This window comes from Ambystoma mexicanum, chromosome 3q (assembly GCF_040938575.1).
Source record: "Ambystoma mexicanum isolate Mex_15411 chromosome 3q, UKY_AmexF1_1, whole genome shotgun sequence".
In the NCBI taxonomy this organism is placed as follows: domain Eukaryota; kingdom Metazoa; phylum Chordata; class Amphibia; order Caudata; family Ambystomatidae; genus Ambystoma; species Ambystoma mexicanum.
The window spans coordinates 380981316-381006364 of NC_090926.1; the positions used below are offsets into that span (position 1 = coordinate 380981316).

The window sequence follows — 25049 nt, forward strand, 5'->3', positions numbered from 1 at the left end:
TGGATGCCCTGGCCCACAGACACACTCTGGAGTTCTAAAGGAAGTGTCCCCACTTTCCCATTGGTGGCTAGGAAAGAAAACCACATTCCACAGCTACTTCTGGAGGTACGAGCGATGCTGGAAAAGGGCGTGATAGAGCTTGTCCCGAAGAGGCTCCGGAGTATACTTGCGGTACTTCCTTGTCTGACAGAAGACCGGCAGCTGGCGGCCCATCCTAGATCTCCGCTGCCTCAACAAATATATAAAATCCCAGAAATTCCGGATGGTCACCCTTCAGCACGTGCTAGGACAGCTGGAAGAAGGGACTGCCTGTCGTCACTGGACCTGCAGGATGCATGCTTCCACATCGCCATACACAAGGGACATCGAAAATGTCTGCGCTTCGTGGTCCAAGGGCGGCACTATCAGTTCAAGGCACTGCCCTTTGGTTTGAAGTCGGCGCCAAGGGTCTTCACCAAGTGCCTGGCACCGGTGGCGGTGCGCCTGCAGGGGATTCACGTCTACCCCTATCTGGACGATTGGCTCATCCGAGCGAAGTCAAGGGAACTCGCCATCGACCACACACCGAGAACCGTCTGCCTGCTCACAGAACTGGGGTTCTCGATAAACTATGCGAAGTCCTGCTTGGTGCCATCGCAGGATGCTCTGTTCTTGGGAGCCAGGCTCAACACGGTGGCGCAGCTGGCTTTACCGTCTGAGAAGAGGATAAAGGCCATCCTGGGCAAGGTACAACGGCTGTTGACCATGGAAGCTGCCAGGGTGAGGTCCATCAAGTCCCTGCTCGGCATGATGCCATCATGCATCTAACTCCTGCGGCTGTGCAGGTTGCAGATGCGGCTGCTGCAGGAGTTCCTCGATGCCCATTGGATACAAGTGGTGGGAAGCTTCGAGGACAAGATCACCCTCAACGAAAATTTCCGACAAGTGATCTGGTGGTGGGGCACCCGTGCACATCTTGCGGCGGGCATGGACTTCCAGACCCCAGCGCATCAGGAAACTGTGACGACGGACGCCTCCCTGGAGGGATGGGGCGCGCACACCGGCGATCCCCATGCAAGAGGCCTTTGGCTACTGGAGGAGAGGGAGCTGCACATCAACGTCCTGGAGCTCTGGGCCATATTCTGTGATCTCGTCCTTCCTTCCGTCCCTCAAGGGCAAGGTGGTACAGGTCTTCACAGACAACACCACCACAATGTTCTACATCCGGAAGCAGGAGGGCACCAGATCCCCGGCTCTCTCCAAAGAAGTGCAAGATCTGTGGCACTGGGCCGTCAGCCAAGGGATGTTCCTGGTACCCTTTCACCTGGCAGGAGTGAAGAACACTGTTGTCGACTCACTCAGCAGGGAGCTGCGCTCTTGCCACCAGTGGGAGCTTCGGCAAGATCAGGTGGGTCTCCTTTTCTGACGATGGGGCAATCCCCAGATCGATCTCTTTACGACAGCGGCAAACTCCAAGTGCCGGAGGTTCGCCTTCAGGTTTCCCTAGCCAGGGAGCTTGGGGGACGCATTCTCCTTTCCCTGGGACGGCATTCCCACTGTTGCCGTTGCTTCTGTGACTCATCGGTCAACTCAGACGGTCCCGGTGCAGGATGATCCTCGTCGCACCAGCGTGGCCAAGACAGATATGGTGCCCGGACCTTCTGGACAGGTCAAGGTCCCCTCCAGTCAAGCTCTTGACTGACGCGGATCAGTACGCCAGGGAAGGAGGCGCGATCCTGCATCACAGCCCTTGTATCGCTGAACCTGCAGGCCTGGCTCCTGCAGCACTAGGAGGCTACAATATCCCGGTGGACTACAAGGAGGTACTTGCCAGGGCTTCCTCAACGCTTAAGTGCTATGGACATAAGTGGAAGAGGTTCTCTGTCTGGTGCCATGCACAGAAGACCAACTCTCTAAGGATTACGGCCCCTCAAGTGCTGCTGTACTTGCTGTCGCTGGCCAAGGCGGGGCTGGCGCATGCCACCATCAAAATTCCGCTGACGGCTATCTCCCGCTACACCAGAACTCTGGGGCGGTCGTCGCTGTGGTCCCACCGCCTTGTGAAGGAGTTCAGGACAGGACTGGTCCGCTCGTTCCCGCCGGTGAAGGCTTTGGCCCCGGCGTGGGAGCGCAACGTAGTGCTCACCAGGCTCATGGGTCTGCCATTCGAACCTTCACATTCAGCGCCGCTGAAAATTTCTATTGTGGAAGACGGCATTTCTTGTGGTCATCACCTCCGCGGGACGAGTGGGAGAGATCCAGGCCCTCTCCAGTAAGCCCCTGTACGTGACATTCCACGAGACGAGGGCAGTGGTGAGTATGCACCCCTCCTTCATACCCAAGGTGCCGTCAGACTTCCATCTCAACGAGCCCTTGGTGTTGCCTATTTTCTTTCCGTCGCCTTTGTCACCAGCTGAGAGGACTTTGCACTCGCTGGATGTGGTTAGAGCGCTGATTTTCTACGTGGACCGCACAGAGTTTTCGGAAGACATCACAGCGGTTTGTGAAATTTGGCCCTGTGAACCAAGGGAAGGCCCTCTCCAAGGCTTCCATTTCCTGATGGCTCTCCGGCTGCATTATGCACTGTCACCGGTTGGCTAACCGACCGTTGCCTGGCCGTCCGAGAGCCCATTCAACCAGACCGATCGCTGCTACTACGGCTTTCCTGTCTGGTGTGCCCCTGCTGGACATCTGCAGGGCGGCTACGTGGAGGTCGACGCACACCTTCATGAAATTCTACTGCGTCGACCGAGATTCCAGGGAGGCGTCCAGAGTTGGCCACGCAGTGCTGCGCAACCTGTTCTCTTGAAGGTGAGCCTGGTGAGGAGGTAAGAGATGCTTAATGGTGAGCCTTGCCACCTCCCGTGGTTGTTCATGTGTGTACTGCTATATATTCTAGTATTCATGAGCATGTGAATCCATGCCAGACCAGGAACAAGTTACTTACCTGTAACTGTTGTTCTCCATCATGGGTCTGGCATGGATACACATGCAAACCCTCCCTCCAACCCCTATGCGGCTCTTCTCTTGATCCTACTGCCACTTTACGTGCTACCAAATCTGAAGATGGCTGCCAGAGATGGGGCTTAGGTAGAGGGCAGTCATTGGCTGGAGGCAGTATGACCCAGAGACCAGTGATTGGTTATTAGTAGAAAGACAGTTCAGAAACAAAACTGAAACTGATTTTTTTCTTTACTGAGGATTCCCAGCCTAACGACGGGGAATATTCATGAGCATGTGAATCCGTGCCAGACCCATGCTGGCGAACAACAGGTAAGTAATTTGTTCCTTTAATACTATACCCTGCCTGCCATATTTGCTGTGTGCTGACCACTACACATAGGGCCTTTCACATGTACTAGGGTTTGGATGTCTCCTTAGCACACTGCACTACCTGCTTGCTAGGGTTTATAGTTTCCTGGTTCTCCCCACTCCCTTGTTGTTTTATGTTGGGTGCTCAACTCAAGGTTACACATAGACATTGGAGCACTGGGAGAGTCGTTGCATGCTTTACTGTTTTTATAAATCTACTTCCTATTTGTTTAATGCTGTCTTATCCTCTAAAATACGTTTTTGACCTGATAGTTTTATATGTGTGATTTGATAACCTATATATTTCTTTGTATGTCAGTGTGGTGTTTTTTCTCTGCGTGTGGAATAATTGTACCTTTCTGTCGACTGACCACCCCTACCTGAGAGATGAGTGTTGTTGCTCTGACCATGCTACCCATTTTTAAGAGGGCATTGGCTTCCCGTTCTTGTCCGGTATTTTAACCTGCCCCCTAGTGTCGGTTGTTGTAGCATCCGTTGGAAAGGGTGGTACGAAAACCACCTTAGCACTGAAAAATGTTTTTTGTAGCCAACGTTTTCTATCATGTATGCCTTCCAAAATAGTGTATGTGTGCACATCATTCATTAAACTGACATCCTCTAACTTGTATTACAGGTGGTAGTTCCCTCCAAGGAGCTTGTCCTTGCAGGAAAGGATGCTGCAGCAGAGTATGATGAATTGGCTGAACCCCAGGATTTTCAGGATGACCCAGAGTGAGTTAACATTGTTGTGCAATTGCTTATTTGGTGACTTTGCAGTGACTTGGAATAAACGGGCTTTCCAATGACCCAGTGAGTTCTTCATCCAGGGATCTTTATTATTATCCATTAACTCATTACTGTGTTTGCATATGAGCAAGACTAGAGAAATATCTGTACAAAGAGTCGATTTTACCATTATTTATGCAACAGTTGTGTTTTTTCCAAAAACACATAATGATAAAGTTAGGAAAACCAAGCACACGGCTATTTTTTTCGTGCTTTCTTTTGTGGAAAACAAAAATGAAAAGTAATGCAGTTCTAAAAGCGTCACTTTAAAGCAGCAGCCTCTTGATAACCCCCGTAATGCAGTAATCATGTGAGAGGATCCCTAAACACAGCTTAGCTTTTTAGCCCTCCCTTTCCTTTGAAGTACACTCTTTTTGGAGCCATGTGGAGGAATGAGTGCAAAGACGAAAGAGCACAATGTGCATATGTACTGTTTGCCTGAAAACCATTGCATGTAAACGGTTGGATCTGCCAGAACATACTGTGATTGCAGGTTAAACAATGGGGTGGGGAAGAATGCGAGCTAGGATCAGGCTGCGTTTCGAATCAGCAGAGAATGTGTTTTCAGACTCTGCCCGTGAAACAAAGTATTGAAGAGGCCAATTAGGGAGAAAGTCGCATCCTCTGGACTGCCTTGTCACTAGCCTGACACTCCTGAAATCTTTGTGGACCTTTGAGGCCACTCGCAGCTGTAGGAACACCTCAACATTGAGGGGCTCACCAGCAACATGTAAACAATCAAGGCATTTTGAAGGCAATGGCTGTCTGGGCATACACATCTATCATGGCATTTAGCACTTCTGTTATTGTCCAGGCTCTCTAGCTTGAAGAATCTTCTTCGACCCACTGAAAACATGGTAATTTCCCCATCTACTCATCCATCCGCCTTCCCCCCCCCCCTCCTCCTTCCACCCCTGCAATATGCTTCATATGCATGCTCACTCTTTAGTGCTACGATGCCTGCTGACAAACACTGCACCGTATACTTTTTCGTTGTTGTCCTGAACCTCAACAACATTTCCATCAAGTGTGGTGAACCAGAAGGAGACAGACGAGACATTATCGTTCCAGAGGTTTTATTTTAAATAAAAATGCCTAACTGTCCTTATTGCTATGAGAGATTTTCCATGCCTAACAAACTAAGGGTGCTCATCAATTGTCCAAATCAAAATCAGCCCTCCGTCTGATGCCCAACTCCTATCTGGCCCTACCACTGTTAAAAAAAAAAAAAAAAAAAATTAAAAAAAAGTAACCTAAAAATGGCCCAGAGCAGTAGCCTTTACACTTGGGCTTCTTCAGGCCAATGTTACTTGGGTTACTCCCCAATATTGTTCATCAGCCCAACGTGGATGTCAATGGTTCATCAAAATAAAGTTTACAATCCTCTCTTCACGTTCTTTATAGTGAGTTTTAATTACTTTTAAAAAAATCCAATAGTTCCAGTTCCTAACCAGGAGAAATGATTCTCATATTCCGATCCTATCCCCTTGGATGCTGTCTTTCAATTGTTCCTTGTTTTATGAGTAATTAAACCCTCCAGGTTCCTTGTCTTCCAAATGTTGAAAAACGTTGCTTATTTTCATAGGGTTCCCCAAAGACTTCTGCCCCTCTGATTGGCTCAATTCACAGGGTTTTTCTTGGGCATCTGCCAATTTCAAGCAGTCTGGTTTCTCGGGCTCTCGTAACCCTTTTGGCCGAAGCCTATAACTGGCCCGCGTCGGTTGACCGGATTGAACCGATCCGTGCGGTCACATTAAAAAAAATTCTGTCACTTATAGGATTTTACTTGTTAATAGATGAATTTTGTGGTGACCTTAATTCTGGAAGCGATGGCCCACCTGAAGTAGTAGACTTACTGTGGAGGGACTGAATGTGCTCCTGCATTAGTATTCAATAGTCTGTGTGGGAAAACTAAACTTCTCAGCTCTCCGGTGCTCGTGCACTGGTTCTGACGCGCTCGAAGGCGCCAAAGCCTATAACTGGTCTGCGTCAGCATGAAGCGCTGAGGTGAAGTCTGTTATAGGCCTGTTAGCGGCCGGATTGCAGCGTAAAGCTCTGCCCGTTGTTATACGGATTGGACACTTTAGAATTAGGTGAGCAACTTTGGGTATTGTATGTCTGGTTGGAACTGTGAAAGCTAAAGTACTATGATAGTATATACTAATGCAGAATTAAAGGAGTTGGGGTGCAAAGGGAGGGTTTCTTTCCATGCGCACGTTGCTTAAAGTTAGGAATTTGGGCATTGAGAGGATGAAGAATACTGGAAGTGCACCCATAAAACAGAACAATAACGTAAACATTTTCAGAGCAGCTCTACTGAACGTTTGATCAGCAGTTAAGCATGCTATAGAGATCCATGATTTCATCCAATCCCAGGAATTGGATTGTATCTTTTTGACGGAAATTTGGTTTAATGATACATCACAGGCCATGTATCATCTATTGATTCCCTAAGGCTACGCTATACAAACCATAAATAGATCTGGAAAAAGAGGGGGCGGAGTAGCAGTTATTCGAGCACCGCTAAGTCTATCCCATTTGCAATCATTGGAGTGGAATGAATTCACCCAGATAGGGCATGCATGTATTCAGTGTACCCCAACCATAGCTATAAAGATTCTGTTTGGGTATCGCCCACCAGGTCCTGCAAGAGCATTTCTGGATAACTTGGATCTGTTTCTCACAGATGCGAGTAGTACCTGGCAAACAGATTCTCTTTCCACAATTCCACCAGACCTCGCAGAGCGGCCCAAGCCAACTGCCTTGACATCCCGCGTTTTAATCTCCAAAGATCTGGTGGAACCAGCTTCCCCATCCTGGCAGCCAAACTTTGGAACTCACTCCCCAATGACCTTAGAGCAGAACCTTCCTTCCTGAAATTCAAATACCTTACCAAAGCTTGGCTATCCGCCCAAGACTGCTAACACCAGCTTACTGCCCTACTTGCACTTTGACCTACTCTGCATCCTTTATTAACTATCCTGTAAATCACTGCCTTATCGATATTCGTTTGAATGTATATTTTGTAAATTTTGTAAATCTTCCTGTAATAATCCTGTAATACTCTGTCACATTGCCTTGTCATGCTTTCATCTTGTTGTAACTAAGTTAAGCGCCCGGTTGCCCCTGGGCCTGGTGCGCTATAGAAATAAATAAAATACAAATAAAATACAAATAAGGAACTGCTTTGTCTGGTAGATTTCAACATCTGGGCGGACGATATGACTTCTGTGGAGGCGAAGGAATTAACAGGGATTCTGGAAGCTCAAGACTTGAAATCTTTACTAACCTCAACTTCGCACTGTCAGGGTCACTGCCTTGATGTATTGTTGTACAGAGGCGATATCATACACTTCCTGGATACGCTCCCACTATCATGGACAGATCATTATGCCAGATTGTTTAATTTAGTACTGTCTGAGAAAACACCTGAGGCGCACGATAACTGTACGACTGGCCAGTTCTGTAAGTCTAAAGACTTATTAAAGATTTAGGGGGAGGAATTAAAGCAAGCCTTTGCTCAAATTGATAACTCCTTGCCTTGCGAAGGGTTTTTTAACAACGGCACAAAGATCATGGATAGGCTGTGTAAAGAATTGTCCCCTTTCCAACAAAGTAGACCTGGGAAAGTGGCCAACTCGTGGTTCTCGCAAGATCTCGCTAAAAAAGGAAGACCGTTGAGATCCCTGGAAAAAAAAGAGTACAGGTAATGATCTAGAGCTGATCAAGATCACCCAAAGAGTATAGAAAGGCTATTTTTGAGGCCAAATCAAAATTCATGGTAGGGAAGATTGAGAAGGCAATTAATAGGCTCTGTGAGCTCACATCTTGTGGAACCTAAGTCTGCGTTAGCCACACCAGAAACTTCTCAATTACAGGTAGACTCTTTTAACAACTATTTTATGTAAATAAATCGATCTGATTTGAGAAACGATTGCTCAAGCCACACTGACAGATCCTCAGGAACAATCAGATGGGTGAGGCTATTAGCTTTGATAGTACAAAGGTTCAGAAACCATTCGTATTTACTGAAATGTCGGAGGAGAAGTTATGTTCTTTACTTTCTAACCTGAACCCTACGAATGATGCTCTATTTGTAATGCCATCTTCAGTAGCCAAACGAGTAGCCACGGGTATTGCCCCCCTTTATCACAGTTTGAACACATTTCTAACCACAGGTATAGTGCGAGTAAACTTGAAGAAGGCAGTGGTTACCCCATTGCAACAAAAAAAAGAGAACATTTAGAGCCCAAGAATCTCCAGAACTATAGACCAGTGGCAGGATTACCATGGCCGGCAGAAATTCTGGAGAAAACTCACATCCCAGCTACAGGAATATGTGGAACAGGAGAACCTATTCGATCCCTTACAATCAGGATTTCGTCCAGGATTTGTGACCGAGACTGCATTATTGACAGTTTGGGACGATCTCCTTAAAACGGCATATCAAGGGGTCATGTCTTTGTTGATTATGTTGGACCTATCTGCCGCATTTGATACGGTAGGTCATGAGATTCTGTTGAAGCGGCTAAGGGAGGTGGGAAAGGTTTTGGGACAAGCCCTTCAATGGTTTGAATCATTTCTAACTGGAAGGGAACAAAGGGTTAAGCTTGGAGCTTTCCTGTCGGACTACTTTTTACAAAAGTGTGGGGTTCCACAGGGGTCTTCACTTTCTCTACTTTTGAATCTATATGTTAAACCTCTTATGAACATTTTGAGGAAACACTGCATCAAATTTCATTCCTATGCGGTTGATACTCGGGTGTTCCTGAAAGTAGAGATCAGAAGAGACTTTTGTGGTGGTGGAAAAGCGCCTAAAAGAGGTACAGCGTTGGATGTGTGCTAATCGGCTGTTGCTGAATGCTAGCGTAACAGAGGTTGTTATTCACCTCAAAACACCATTTGTGACATACCAAGAAAGGTGCTGTCACCCTGTTTTCGGGGTTCACAGTTGGACTTTGCCCAAAAAGTAAAAAATCTGGGCTTTGTGTGGGACGACAACATGGGATGTGGAGCTCAGGTTAGCGCAAAGGTGCATCAGTGTTTTCCACCTTACGAATGCTGGGACAAATGTTGCCGTTCATAGAGAACGAGGATAGAGCAACAGTCGTGGGGACCCTTGTTAACTCACGACTAGATCATGGCAATGCTCTGCTGTGTATACCAGTCATTCAGATGCAGAGATTACAAGTGGCCCAAAATGCAGCAGTCCGGCTGGTGTTTAGGGTGGCAAAATCTTCCCCCATTTCCAATCTAAGAAGATCTATACACTGGCTGGCTGTGAGAGAGCACATAGATTTTAAAGTTCTGTCTTGTCTTCAAATGTGTGAATTAAATAGCACCAAGTTATCTATGGGACAAAATTCAGAGCCATCTCGCTAGCCGCCAATTACGTTCATGCAACAAGAATCTGCTGCACGAACCACGGTCTAAATATGTAAGTAAAGGGATCGCAGACTCTGGAATAAGCTCCCAGCTATTATTGGAGACATGAAAACTCGCTGCATTTCGTAAGGCTGTGAAGATGTACTTGTTCCGTTAGGGAATGCGGAGGGTTAGTTACTGGTTTATGCAAATATTATCTGATCGTATATCATCAGGAGGAATGCAGATTTATTGTTACTTGTTCCATCGATGCCCAGTCATGATTAAGTTTGTCCGGTGCGTGCTTATAAATCATTCAAAATCAAATCGAGTTTCTTACTTCAGGGACATAACCGTCTGTCTCTCTCTCTCTCCCCAGCTTTACCTTCTCAGGAGTGTTTTTTTCCATTTTCATGTCTGGCTCTGCAGCGATTGCAGAAATCTGGGAGTTGGCTTCCCTCTTCCAACCTGCTCTCTGCATCGGTTAACAGGCCCCCGACCCACCATAGCTGCTGTGTGGTCCCACCACCAGGCGAGACGTTCTTGCTACCATCTCTGCTTTGGCGTTTTTCGCCCTTCAATCCGCCGGCCATCTGGCGTCTCACTCATTTCCTCTCTCTCCACGCTACCTCTGGGTTCACGGTGTAGCGTAGCTCCGCCCCTCCAGGGCGTTTGGATGACAGAGGCTCGCCTCTGCATAGGATTCCTTCCCCTCCATTCCAGCTTCTTCGTCCCTTTACTCTCACTGCCGTGCCTCCCACAGGCCGTGTTGATCTCCATCAGCTGTTGCCTTCACTAGGATTCCAACATTGCTTTCAGCCAAAGACAAGGGGGAAAGGTTAGTAAGTTGAGTATCCCAATCCACAGCAATGCTACCCGTTTTTTCTATTACCGTAGAGGCAGACCGTGTTCTTTGTTGGGTGTCCTTGTCCCCTAGAGGGCAGTCACTCCAAGTGAGGACCCATTTTCCTGGACCCCTAGGGAGGTTCTGGCTTAGCAGGGTCACCCCCTTGCCTCAAAGGAGGTTGCTCTCTCTTGGAAAGAAAGGAGGAATTGCCCAGATTTGTCACACAAGGTCCATGTCAACAGAACTGGCCTCTCCAGTGCCCACAAGCATGGCAGAAAAACACCTTAATCTTCACCTGAATCCGAAATGCTACTTCTGCCTTTGAAATCTCCCAGAAAGAGATTTTTTGAAGAGTGGCAGAAGCTTCTATTGTTGCATGCAACATGCTTTACACCTTTTACATATAGAACCCCTCCTCATCTAATGCCATCTTCTCCTGCGAGACCTTTTCACGCTCCTCTTCATCCAAAGCTGCCCACACCTCCCACGGCTTCCATGCCTGTGGCCTTAGTGCCTAATCAGACTAGTGAGTCTCAATCATAGTATCCACTAAGGGTGCAGCCCTATGTTTTGCCCCTGAGAGACCTTAAGCTGCTTTGGATTCAGGGCCTAAAACATGTCCCTCATTCAACCATGCCAAGTTAAGTGTGCATGCCCCGGACCATGGTGGCTGCTATGCTATGTTGCCAAACACCTGCAAGTAAATAACTCTGGGAGGTTTCACAAGTGTCCTTTGGTGAGGGCTTACAAAAAGCAACTTGTAGTGTTAGGAATGGGTTGTGTGATGAATCTGAGGATGTCGCCCCATCTCCCCTAGGATGACACCTTTCCCATGGGGCAAAGGTGGTGCATCCACAGTACAATAGTACCCCTGTGAGTGGTACACAGGGGGAGGATCACATGGGAGAGGAAGCCCCTTATGGGGTTATGGATGACCCTTCCCAGAGAACGATGTATGATCCTGCTTCTCTCAAACACCCTCTTTACCAAGACCAACCCTTCTTTCATATCTTCAGATAGGGCCCACATCCTTTGTTGTACAGTCAACTTAATATCTCAGACCTGACAAGAATACCAGGGGGGCGGGGAGGACACCATTGGTTGTCTATGTAAAGATTACACAAGTACTGTGAAGATGCCCACGCAGATGTAGAGCACGCCAGAGAACCAGAGTGAATGGTCCAGTGTTCTGCAATATTTGACTGGTCCACACCACACCAACAGGGAAGTGCAGGCGTTCAAATCCCTGTCAGCTGGGATTCCGAGGGAGAGGTACCCTCCGAGAAGTAGAGTAGAGGGCAGCTGGCAGCCGCAGGAACTGCACTGGCAAGCCTGGTAGAGCAGGAGGAGACGCTGCACACGGAAGATGTGGCACGCTGCAGGAAGAAGGAACGGTGCAATCAGGTACTGTGAGAAACCTGAAGGCGACAGAGGATCTGTCATCCAGGTGGCCAGGACACAGCCATCGCTATTGGATCCAGTTCCTGGCGGTGGACTAGTGCAGGTGTATCACCTGTATGGGGGTCCTCGGGAGTGCAAGTGGGACACAGACGGGTGAGATGTTTAAAACCCCTCTTCTCCATCCTACCCCGTAGGATACTCGCACGTTCCAAACTTCCTACCCCCCTTTCATACACAAACACTTTCTTACACCACGAAAGACAACGGACTAACACCAGGGCCGTTTACCTGACATGTCCCAACACCAGGTTCTGGCAAAGTCAGGCAATTGACAATATCCACACACACCTGACTGCCCTTTCCCTTGCCCACAGAGATAAAAGGTGGAGCACAAGAGCACACTTTGAGCAAGGCAGACCGTGCGACGAGGCAGCTGTTCCAGGGTGGCAGTTCAAGAGGAGCAGAAAGGCAACGAGATTCGAAAAGAACAAGGAGGGAGGAGCCCTTGCCCTTGTCGACCCAGACCTGTGAAGCCTCTGAGAAAAGAAACACAAGGGCGGGCACAGCCAACATGTGGTGTAGCAGGTGTTGGTGATGCAGAGAACTCCTACACTGGTAACCGAGACGAAGAGACCCGCTTACTACCATGGTACCGCCCTTGAGTCCAGAAATACCAAACTGTTCATCACAGCTGGTGAGTCCGATGGAGTAAACGGAACTGTGATGGGCTTAGGTTGCAAGTGGCAACATTATGTGAATGTTGTGTGTTACAGAACTGTTAAGAAAACCCGGGGAGAGGCCGGGTGCAGAGTGGTCCGGGGGTGGGGGAGAGGCTCTGACCGGTCCCCTTTTTGTTGAAACAACAGATACCAGAAGGCCCTAGGAGGGCTGCCGTAAGAGGTCAAAGTGGCCTTACAAGGGACAAGTGAAAAGCCCCTGTACAGTCAAGTCTTTGACCCATTGTGAATACCAAGTGAACTGCGTTTGTGGCAAATGTGCACCCAACGGAGGGATGCCTGCGAATAAGGGTGATCAGTAACGCCCCGAGAACATTGAAGTACATGAAGCCTGATCGGGGGCTGAAAACCCGGATTTAGGTAGGAAGTGAACCTAAGAGGTATAGCAAGAGAATGAAAAGCAGGGAATTGATGGTCCAAGCCCACAGAGGGAGGATATCATAACTAAGAGGAAAGCTAAGGGAAGTTAAATCTTGCATTGCATAAAGCAAAGTGAACTGTATTTGTGGCAAATGTGATCCCGGTTGAGGGATGCCTGCGGAACGGGGTAAAGTATGATAACCTTGGTAACATTGTGTTGACAAGAGTGAACCCGGCTGAGGGATGTCCACAGTGGAAGATTGTTTAAAAAGAGATTGAAACTTGTGAGTATAACCAGTGAAATAGTCTGAGAAAAGGCCATAGTGAACCCGACGGAGGGATGCTAACATTGGAGAAGGATCTGAGCCCGGAAGAGGGGGTGTCCCAAGGTGAAGTCATCACTCAACGTACATACAGAAAGGAACTTTGATTTGTTATTTTGGATACATTAGACCCTCGGGGGCAAGAGACATTTGCAGAAAGACACTTAACCGCTGAAGGTCCCGATATCGCTGAAAGGAACTGTAGCCTCGTACTGGAGAAGCCCAGCAGTGTGCTGTGCTCAAGAATCCCACCTTGACCCGTGTTAAAAACGTGGGGAAGGGAGACCCCGGCTATAACATCCTGACTTATCATTCGTGAACGCTTTTTTTGTTTTGTTCTTGTTAACACTATCCCACACTCTTTTGTAACTTAGCGGTAAGGATTGGCAATCATTTTTTTTTTTTTTGTATCGGCCCTTTTATTTGACAAGACTAGACGGCACTAGGACTGCCTTTATTATTATTATTTGATGGTCGTAGCTTGCTCCCATCTTAGATTTAGGTTTAGAAAAGGCATTTTTCTCACCAATTTATACCGTTTAATAAACACCCTTGTACTGTGTTCACTTGTGTCTGTCTTTACTGTTGTCTTAGAGTAGCCAAATCAACCTTCAGGCGTCCCCCGAACCAGAGCGCTGCGACGCGGAGCAAATCCGCTCCAAAAAGGATGCCAAAGGAAGCAAAGCGTCGAACAACAAAGCCAAGTTTCCAAGTGCTGACAGAGCCTCGCAGAAGAGCACTGTTTCTCGGGAGACGCGAACCAAAAGCCTGGGTATGTGAGCATACCGAGAAGGGTGGCGGTCTGCGGAAGCTGCGGGAGAAATGTGGAAAACATTGCTGAAGGGTCGGGGACGCTGAACGCGGCGTACAAGTCTGGGGTGCACGCTCCCATGAGAAACATAGAACAAGAGGGTCTGGGACCTTGAACATAACTGAAGGAAGTGAAAGAGAACCACAGGCTTGGTGGGTTAACCAAGCCGTGGTGACTACATATTGTGATTCTGGTACCTGCACCCATATAAGAGACCCATATCGGAAAACACAAGAGGATCTGGGACCCTGAAGAGTATAAAGGCATTTGAAAGTGACCACATACTTGGCAGCAGAGTAAATCAAATTGTGGTTTTGCTGCATTGCAAGTCTGGGACCTGCACCCACATGTGGATCCAATAAGAGGGCCTGGACCCTACGAGAAACACTGTCCAGAAGGAAGTATGTTTGTCAAGAATCTACATCAACATTTTGTGATCCTGCTTTGCAAGTCTGGGACCTTCACCCATATGAAGACCTGAGAATAAGAGGGTCTGAAAACCTAAGGGTAGAAAAGACTGCCCACTACTGAAAAGGAGAAGATAAGCTCCTAATCAGAACCCGTTAGAAGCCAGGGGAAAGGAGTCGACCCCTGGTAACTGGAATATCGTTTAAGAAACTGAACATTTGTGTTCCTTGGAATGCTTGAGATGCTGAGAAATTTGAAGTGGCGAGAACTATCTCTACTATTTTAATTTGGAGTTTTGGAGTCCCTGCAGGTTAGTCATTAGTTAATAGTGTTAGGGTGAGAAGTAGGGGTCTGGGACATGACAGTGAGGGACTATTTTCATTTGGACATTCTGACAGTTTTCCTTAGTTTCTTTGAGGCAGGAAAACCCCTCTTAGTTTTAGGGATATAAAAGGCCTTTCTCCAACCTCTTCTTTTATGAATATAAGTTTATGACCAAAACAATGCCACACTTGTGTCCGAGCCTTACTCCTGCACCCTCACAGTTGCCACTAGGTTATTCCTTACTCTCACAATAGTATCATGACTAGGAGCCTGCCTTCACTCTTCGGACGGGTTTGTGGTGGTCATACATTTGTTAGTCAACCTCAGAGGACACAATATAAGATTGCAATATGTTGACTGAAAATTCTTCTCTTTAGTATAAACTAAAGCATCAAGAAATGTACACATTTGCAGGTAGGTACTTAAAAAAGATAAATGTATTATAAAAACAGAAAAGGGTCTCTAAAAGATCAAAAGAAATCTAATCCTGGTAGGAAAACATGTGCAGGTGCAATCTGAACTACTTTTAAAGGGCTTTTAGTAGTGAGAAGCAGTGATCTGTAGACAGAATATAAAGCATATAAAATAGCAGGTAAGTAGTCTTGAAATGGATTTCAAAATGAAAAAATTCCAAGACCCTTAAGTATTGTACGCTATGCAAATTAAACGTTTAATGTATCGAGAACTTTTAAGGCATTTTTGAATTTCAGAAGTGTTGATAAAAAAGAATGGGACATAGTTATAATCAATCATTTAGCCCCCGGTCACATGAAAATTCTGGTAAGGATTAACTGCAACTCTCAGGCTACTGAGGATGGGTGACCCCACAATGTGAGTTCCAGACATCCGGAAGAAGGTTGCATAAAGGAACCAAGAGGATCAGAAGCAGAGTGGCAGTGATGGCACCTTGGAAGATGATCGACACATGGAGCACCCATGAACTTCAGACTGCCATCAATGACAGATTTGAGGCCCAGAGAAGCAAGGGATGTAGAAGAGGCTGCTGATCCCGGCAAAAACATTGAAGGAGGTCTCTGCTTTTACAGGTTGTGCTGCTGAAGCTTAATGGCGCTGCTGGGCACAGATAGTTAGACATCCAGACAGTCAGCAGGTCGACGACAGAAGACCCGCAGGATGGTGGAAGACTGGATGTCCGCAGCAGCTTAATACCACAGTGGTTGACTTTGGATGCAGACTTAATCTTCACATCTCTGTGAGGACAATGTTAGTCAGGACTTGAGACAGAATGAAAAACAGCTGCCGGAAACCAGGTCAAGATGTGCCAAAATGGAGTAAAAAAGTTTAATCAGCAGACCTCTGTTCCATCAATCCATCAGGCACCCTTTTAGTCCTAGTTGCAACTAAATTAAGCAGGTGCTAAGCGAGGCACACATGGCTAAAATGGAGGAGGAACCAGCTCTTCCTGCTTGATCAGCGGGAGAAAGTTTTAGACAAGCTTTTTCCTTCACAAGAAAGGAGCAGTGCTTCACCCGAAGAATATAGGGAGGAAAAGGAAATATCTTGTGAGCGAGATGGGGAGGAAGCAACAAATGGTCTTCTGGACAGTGTAAGGAACTCATGGTGGCAACAGTAAAGACAGACACAAGTGATCACAGTTCAAGGGTGTTTATTAAACTGTATATGCAGGTTGGAAAAACGCCTAATCTAAATTGAAAATGGGAGCAAGCTGCAACCATTAATTAATAATAAGGCAGTCCTAGTGGCGTCTTGTCAAATAAAAGTGTGTAAAACCTATTGCCAATCCTTACGCTAAATACAGGGTGTGGGATAGGATTCACAGGAAAGAAAGAAGTCTTTACAAATAAGAAGTCGGGATGTGTTAGCCTGGGTTACCCCTTCCCCTCGTTTTGAGCATGGGACAAGGTGGGATTCGGGAGCACAGCACACTCTCGAGCGTACCCAACGCCAGACTACAGTTCTGGTCTCAGCAATCGGGGCCTTTGGTGGTTCTTTTCTATAAAAAGTATCTTGTCTCTGAGGACCTGATTTGGTCCAAACAATAAACAAAAGTTCCTTTCTGCTTGCACATTGGGTGATGTCTTTTCCACCCCTGGATCCCCCTATTCCGGGCTCAGATCTACAAACGGTTCTTAGCAATATCAGGACCTTCGGTAGGTAAATATTCTTGCTTCCGTGGGCCTAACGGGTTCAAAACAATAAACAAAAGTTAAACAAAAGTTCTGAAGTTATTTTCTCAGTGTACTTGGGTGATACATCTTCAGCCCTGGGTCCCCCTCTTCTGGGTTCAGACCTCTCGAATATCAGCCTCCCTCAGTCGGGTTCACGCTGGCCTGTATTCAAAAGACTTTCTCTATTGCCTTTTCTCTGTTGCATTCACGGGTTGGTGGGTGATGGCTTTTCACCCGTGGATCCCCCTCTTCTGGGCTCAGACCCTTATCGACTGTTTGCCTCCCTCGGTCGGTTTCACTACGGCTTGTAACACAATTTCTTGTGACATTCACGAATCTTAATGTGTATTTAAACAGTTCACTGTGGACAACCCTCTGCTGGGTTCACTCTTATCAACATGCTATTTATCGGGACTTAAATCTTCTCCCCCTCTTTATCGGCATCCCTTCATCGGGTTCGTTCTTGCTAACTTTGTTAATCACACAATTGATTGAATAGTCTTTCACGATGCAGAATTCACTTCCCTTTGCTTCACGATCATGTGCCGGTCAAAGGCTTTCAACTGTACAGAGGATTGCAGGTGAGTGAGCCCTGCTAGAGGCACCTGGGCCCAATATTGCCCGACATGACCACCTTGGGCACGTGCCGTTGAGCCAGCAGCCCCTTTGTCCCCCGGTTTCCCTTCCCTGTGTCCGCTTCCTCTTTCTCCCGCCTTCCAGCCCACCCCCTCTTCCCTATTGGTAAGATCATTGCCCATTACTGACCCTTCCGGGGCAGCCCTCTGCCCGGCAGCCCCTGCAGCTAAGGACCCCGAGGCAAAGGGCGGCTCCTACAGAAGCGTCTCCAGATCGTATCTGCAGGTATCAGCAGGAGAATCAAGAAGCCAACAATAAATAAGTGTGGCAAGGCCGGGGACAGAAGCCATTACTTCATGCCATACTGCCCTACCACTCAACCCTAGAAGCCAAACTATTGTAAAATGTTTCATACCGTGGTGGCAGTGCACTTAAAAGCCTGCCTACTAGCATTGCTGTGATACTGTTGCATCGAGAAAGTGTGCCTAAACAGCCTATCTGTGGTATAGTTGCATCTAGAAAGGGGGAATTCACGGTTGAATTTGGAAGCGTTCATAATATCCTCTCTGTGCAAAGTTGAATTTAGAAGTGTGCCTATTAGCGAGCCTTGGTTGAATTTAGAAGTGTGCCAAATAGCGTAGATAGAATTACTATATAGAATTGTGACTGATAGCATAACCCCCCACGTAGCTGCATTGTGAATGATAGCATATCGCACTCTTAGCAGAGTTGTGAATGTTAGCTTGTGCCACGCTCGGAGGGAATTGTGAAGATCAGCATGGATCACATGCATACGGAGTTATGAATGTTAGCATGTACCACATTTTAGACACAATTTTGATAAAGTGCATGTGCCTAAAATGTCACTGTTAAAGTCGAACTTGGAAAGTGTGCTCCAATAGCGTCACTGCTTTAATGCTGAATCTAGAAAGTGTGCTCCAATAGCATCACTGTGTTAAAGTTGAACTTAGAAAGTGTGCCTAACAGCATCATTGTGCTAAAGTTGAACCTAGAAAGTGTGCCTAATAGCGTCACTGTATTAATTGCTAAACCTAGAAAAATGCATAAAATGTCACTGTCTTAAAGTTGAATCTAGATTGTGTACCGAATAGCGTCACTGTTAACGTTGAACTTAGAAAGTGTGCCTAACAGCATCATTGTGCTAAAGTTGAACCTAGAAAATATGCCTAAAGCGTCAGTGTGTTAAAGTCGAATCCAGAAGGTTTTCCCAACGTCATTGAGTGTGCCCTAATAGCATCACTAGGCTAATGTTGAATCTAGACAGTACTCCAACATCGAGTGTGCCCAATAGCGTCACTGTAGTAGAAATGAATTTAGTAGGTATTCCCAACATTCACTGAGTGTACCTGGTCGCATACACTTTACTGATTACCTCAATATCCCATTACTTCGCTTACTCTCTCCTATACACCATCATTCAACTAGAACACAGAAGTACTATGACGCATTGGGTAAGGCTGTTCTCATACGAACGTTACCCATCAAACTACCCATCATCCTTAAAAAACAGATATCTAGCACACACCGGCTAGCTTAGGCGTCTCCTCAGGCCTAACGCGGCCAGATCTCAGTCTGAATGTCCACCCTCCAAACTGAACACATTCAATTGATCTCCTCTGCACCACACCTACCGTTAAGAAGCAGCTATCATGTAACAACCACAGCAGCTGCACACATACCTGGTGCACGTAGGCACTCTACGTCTCTCTCCCCTCTCTCTCCCCTGACTCGAACTGTGGTTCCCGAGAGCGTTCAACCTACCAGCGCCTTGAGACTATACCAATGGTACATAAGGCGTTATACAAATGCAAAATAACATTTTACTAGACCCCCATGTGACCACTTTGACCCTCTTCTCGCCTTTCCCAAGGCCTTCTGGTAACAGTAGTTTCAACAATTGGGTAATCTCCTAGAGTCTCCCGATTGAGCACCCACGTGGTGCCTGACTCCTATGTAGCTGGTTTTCTCCTCTATTAGCCATTTGCTACTTTTGTTCAACACAGTTCGGTTTCTTATCGGCTCTCCCCTCGACTCACCGGCTGTGATGAACCGCTTGGCTTTTCTTCTCTGAGAAGACCTGGCTGGTACCGCAGAGGCAAGCATTTCTCCTCGGCTTGGTTATCAACCGAGGAGGGCCTCATAACACACGCTGGCTAATGTTCGCTGTCTTACGATTCCTTGCGTGGAGGTTTCACGGACCTGGACCTAGGTCGGAAAGAGCAAGGTTGTTTCTCTTTGTCATCCTCAAGTTTCACGCCGTCTTTCTCCTCTTGAACTGCCGTGCTGAGTTAGGTAGAGTGTTGGGAGTATCCTACAGGTTAGATGGGGAAAAGGTGTTATAAGAAGGGGATAACGCGTCTCATCCATCAGTGTCCGACTTCCACTCCTCGAGGACCCCCATCCAGTTGATCCTCCCTCGCTGGTCCACGCCCAGGAACTGGATCCAGTAGCGATAGCAGTGTCCTGGCCATCTGGATGACAGATCCCCGAGGATTAGTTAGGAGACACCTTCAGGTTTCTCACCACCATCTTGTTCTTAAGCAACTCTCATGTTCCAGGCCAGCCAAATGCCACTTTGGCGGGCTCGCTCACAAGGATGTTGATTGAGAGATTCTCATCCAGTGAACTAAATGGCACCTGCAGAAATAATTTTTTGGGGGCACTGAGGGAGCATACTTGGGAACAAATGACCAACATGGCCCTTTCGAATGGATTGTGTCCTCCAAGGCATTCCACATCTTTGACATGTAATGTCCACAGCTGTGCACTTTGGAAACTTTTTCGGCAGAGGGCGTCCTGCGTCGATGGTGTTGGGTCCATGGCCCTCGAGGGCCTCCGTCGAGGACGTCACAGGATGTTATAAATAGGACGCACAGCGGCCGTAGCCTCAGTTCCGTTTTTTTTCCGTGAACCTGTTAACTTCGTGAGACTCGGCACGCCTCGTGTGTTCTTCATTGAAGATGTCTTTCTCATCGAACCCTCCGACTCCGCGGTCCGGCTTCAAGACCTGTCGGGACTGCAAGTCTAAGATGTCGCTCACCGCCCCCCACCGCATTTGTTTGTGGTGCCTGGGCGAGACGCATGACACAGACGACTGCTCGAAATGCCAGTTGCTGACTTGCAGGAGCGGAAGGGGAAGCTCCAGGTAGGTAGGGGCTCTAAGCCCGCTAAGTCCCAGACTTCGAAGTCCAAGGGGGTTTCCACGGACGACTCGAGGGGCGACTCTCAGCGTCAGGAGGATTCCCGGGTATCTCGGTCCTGGAGTGGGTCCTGCCACTCATCTTCCTCGTCCCGGCACTCAAGGACGCGCCGGCACCGCTCGCCTTCCCCGCCCTCCTTGGAGGTTGGTGCCTCGAGGAAGGTTTTGTGTCCTACGAAGTCGGAATGGGTGTCATGATGCCTACCCCCGGGCATCAGGACCAAGCCCATCAGCTCCGGGAGCAGGCATCCAGATAGTATTTAAAACCCCAACAGCCCTGGCTGGGGGCTGTCTGCGTTCAGTCCTGGCGCCTTAGGCGCCAGGTTCATAGACTTTACTTACCTGATGCAGACCATGCTGCTAGTGAGTCCAAGCCATCGTGAGGCCTGGATGGGACTATTTTATTACAGGGACTATTTTTTACTCCGGTGTGGTTCTAGGCAACTTCTTACCGGGAACTACTTTGGAGGCTATTTAAACCACGCCCGAACAACAGCACATGCTTCGCGTTATTCTGCATTCAGCAGCGTAACGCTCACCGTGCCTACAGTCTACATCCAGCCTTCTGCCACGCCCGCCTCGAATCTGGAGCTCCTAAAACAAAGAGGAAAGAAAAGGACAAGGTTAGAAAACAAACTATTTTCGAATTCCTCACCTGATTCCGGATCCATCTCGCCTCCGGACCTGGAAAGAACATCATTTCTGTACGCATCGCATCTCCAGCTGCAGCGCCGCGCCATACGCGCCAGTCCTCGCAGCATCTTTCGATTCAGCGCTGCCTCCATCATTTCTTCGCCGAACTCTGGCACCTGGTGGACAAAAGAAAACAACAAGGTGAGCCGAGAAAACCATCAAATATAACTCTTCTCACCATAGACCTACCTGATTTACCGCTGGAGGCATTATTCTATAACTCTCCATATCTTCATGTGCCGCACCTGCAAAGAGAGAAAACAACACGTTAAACACGTGCAACATTTACCGGACAGCATCGGGTAATAGACTCTTAACTGAGCGTCACCAGCTGCCACAAGAGCATCTTCTCACGATCTCAGCTGCAAGACAAGGAAGGAAGGGGGGACAAGAGTGAAACATCGGACATATTGAACTCTATGAACTTGATACTTACCGGACTTTGCCAGGAACCTCAGAGTCAATACTCTCCGGAACTCTCCCACGCCTTCAAACCAGTGAAGTAACTGGCATCAACGCGCCCCTGCAATCCATGCGTGTCTCTACGTCTCAGTCATCCCCAGCGAGACCGCATCAACCTCTTGAAGGCTCGGGCTTTGCATTCATATCAGCCCACGGCGCCGTCATCACCTGCGTCGACGCCGAAGCCTTTGGCGATCACGATGTCGATGCCGAAGCCTTCGACGCTATAGGCGCCTTTTGGGATTTTTGTTCTCGAAATTTGCCGTTGAAGTACCCAGACATCGTGGATCCTTCAAGGAAGGCTACATCGAAGTTGGTGAGGCCGGTTTTGGCCTCCAGGCCCTCTTCTGTCCCCAGACCTGGGTTTCAACCACCCCTGGATGATATGTTTGAAGAGGAGGAAAGGTCTGAGGTGGAGGAACCTGGTGACCTTGATGATGCTCCAACGTTTTCTGGTGACGGTCAGTTGGAGGAGTTGAGGCAGACCCTCCATGATGGAAGTGGAGTTTGATAGACCTGAGCCTGGGGCTCATGCGGAGTAGTCTTATAGGAGACTCATGGCGCGAGTCTCGGAGTATCTGGGCTGGCGCTAGTCCTCCGGAAGACTTTGTGCAGGATGATCTGACGGACATCTTGGATCCAGGTCCGTCCTCTGACCCTGTTTTGCCATTTCATTCTACCGTGCAGAAAAGGGTGGCAGCTGCTTGGCAGTCCCCTGAATCTCTTCCGGCTGTGAATATAAATCGAACTAAGAAATACTGCCCTTCCATTAGCGACCCCAGCTATTTATCTACTCACCCCTCTCCTGCGAGTTTGGTGGTTCAGGCGGCTATGCCCACCTCGAGGCAGGCGGCGTACCCTACCATCCTTCCGGATAGGGACGACAAGCGCGTGGACGGTTGGGCCCGGAAGGTATTTTCTGCTGGGAGCATGGCCTAGAAATCAGCCAAATCCACGTGTGCCTTGGCAAGGTTTTCACACACTCTGTGGAATTGTTTCCTTGGCGGCTGAGCAGATTCCCGAGGGTGAAGAAGGGGATGGTTTCCTTGCTCTCGTGCAAGACGGCAAGGATGCCATGTGCAAATCCCTTCAGTCGGGTTTGGATACGGCTGACAGTGTTAGCCGATCCATGGCTGCAAGCACCGTGATACGCATATTTGCGTGGTTGCGGAAGTCGGGGGTTTGCTCCGGATGTGCAGGACCGTCTTCTCAACATGCCCTTTAATGGCGCACATTTATTTGGCAGCAAGGCTGACGAGAGCCTTGAGAGGTTGCAGACTTCAAAAGCTGCGGCAAAGTCTTTGAGCGCCGCCGTGCGTCAACCTCTGCCTTTTTGTCCTAGGAGACAGCAGTGGAGGGGAGGTTCCTTTCGGTACTACTCCTCCTTTGGTAGTATTAGCGGGGCTGCCAGTCAAAGGGGCAAGCGGAAAGGTACCTGTGGTGGACGGGGGAATCGTGGTGCCAGAACCGCTCAGGAAGCTGCCTCTTTGCCTTTAGGCACTGCCGCAGCCGCTTCCAAACAGTCAAGAGGCCATGTCCCATGGTTGGGGGCAGACTGTCTCAGCATCTCGAAGAATGGCAGGCCATTATTTCAGATGCGTGGGTGTTGGATACCATAGCCCACGGCTACTGTCTTCCCTTCCTTCAGCGGCCTCACGACAATCCACTGGGGAAACTCTTTGAAGCTTCCAGATCCGCTCCTTGCGCAGGAAAACTTGTCCCTGCTGGAGAAAGGCGCTATAGAACTGGTGCCTGTAGCGGAGAGGAACAAGGGATGGTATTCCCCTTATTTTTTGATCCCAAAGAAAGACGGAGCATTGAGACCCATCATGGACTTGCGTTGGTTGAACAAACTCCTCCGGAATGACAAGTTCAAGATGGTCACTCTTTCTCAAGTCCTCCAGGCCCTTCAACTTCAGGATTGGTTGGTGTCTCTGGACCTCAAGAATGCTTACTTCCATGTGCCAATCCATCCAGCGCACAGGAAGTACCTGAGGTTTGCAGCTGGCGACTCACACTTTCAGTTTCGGGTCCTGCCGCTCGGATTGACCTCCGCCCGAGGGTCTTCTTCAAGCGCATGGTGGTGGTGGTGGAAGTGTACGTGAGGCGAGGGGGGATTCACGTCTACCCCTACCTGGACGATTGGCTGATCCAGGCGCGCTCTCCCAAGCTAGCTTTGGATCATCTCGGTGTCACCTGCCGCACCCTCCAAAGGCTGGGCTTCTCCCTGAATTTCAAGAAGTCGCACCTAACACCTTCCCCAAAGCTCCAGTACATCGGGGCTGTGTTGGATACGTCCTTGGGGGAAATAGGGCTCATCACATAGTGCAGTTGGTGGACAAGTTTCAACATGCGGAGTCTCCCGGCTTTTGAATTCTTAAGATTGCTGGGCCTCATGGCTTCCTGCATTTTTCTGGTGCCACAGGCCAGGCTGTGGATGAGATCCCTGCAATGGGTCCTCAAGGTGCAGTGGTCGCAGTTCTCCGGCAAGATGACGGATCCTGTTCAGATCCCACTCTCGGTCTCCCAGGACCTTCTGTGGTGGGTGAACGAAGGGAACCTGATGAAGGGGGAACCGTTTTGGCAACCGTGGCCAGAGGTGTGTTGTGACGGACGCTTCCCTCACTGAATGGGGCGCTTATGCCAACAAGTCCAGGCCCCACATCAATCTGTTAGAGCTGAGAGCCATCAAGCTAGCTCTGAAGGCTTTTCGGCCCTTGGTAAGGGGAAGAGTGTCCTGGTCATGACGGACAACACAGTGGCCATGCATTACCTCAACAAAAAAGGGGGGGCAGGGTCACCCCCGTTGTGCAGAGAAGCAATGCAGCTCTGGTTCTGGGTCATCCAGCAGGACATTTTCGATCTCGGCAGTTCATCTGGCCAGCAACGAAAATGATGCGGCGGACGCTCTGAGCATGCAGGGCACACTCTCTCATGAGTGGGAGTTGGCTCAAGAAGTCCTTCAAGTGATCTTCGCCCTTTGGGGTACCCCCGCAAGTGGATCTCTTCGCCACCAGTGTCAACTGGAAGTGCGAGAGAATCTGCTCAAGGGAATTTCCTCTAAGTGTTGCGGAGGCTACGGAGGTTCGGTTCCCACATGATCCTCATTGCTCCGGATTGGGCCCGGAGAGCATGGTACCCAGACCGTCTGGAAATGTCCATCTGCCCTCCATGCCATCTTCCCCAACGAGAGGATCTGCTCTCGCGGGAGAGGCGTGGGGGGGCGGGGATCTGGTCGGGTCAGGTTCTCCATACAGAGGTAAAGACTCTCAACCTTCGCTCTTGGTATCTGAAAG

General features: G+C 48.5%; 1 protein-coding gene across 2 annotated transcripts in view; it reads left to right on the top strand.

The window, feature by feature from the left end:
* Window positions 1–25049, top strand: part of DCTN4 (dynactin subunit 4) — a 447710-nt gene that overhangs the window by 401066 nt on the left and 21595 nt on the right. For both annotated transcript variants that reach the window (XM_069654034.1, XM_069654035.1), the window contains one exon: window positions 3926–4023. In XM_069654034.1, the coding sequence (XP_069510135.1) occupies window positions 3926–4023 (98 nt within the window). The remainder of the gene's footprint in view (window positions 1–3925; window positions 4024–25049) is intronic.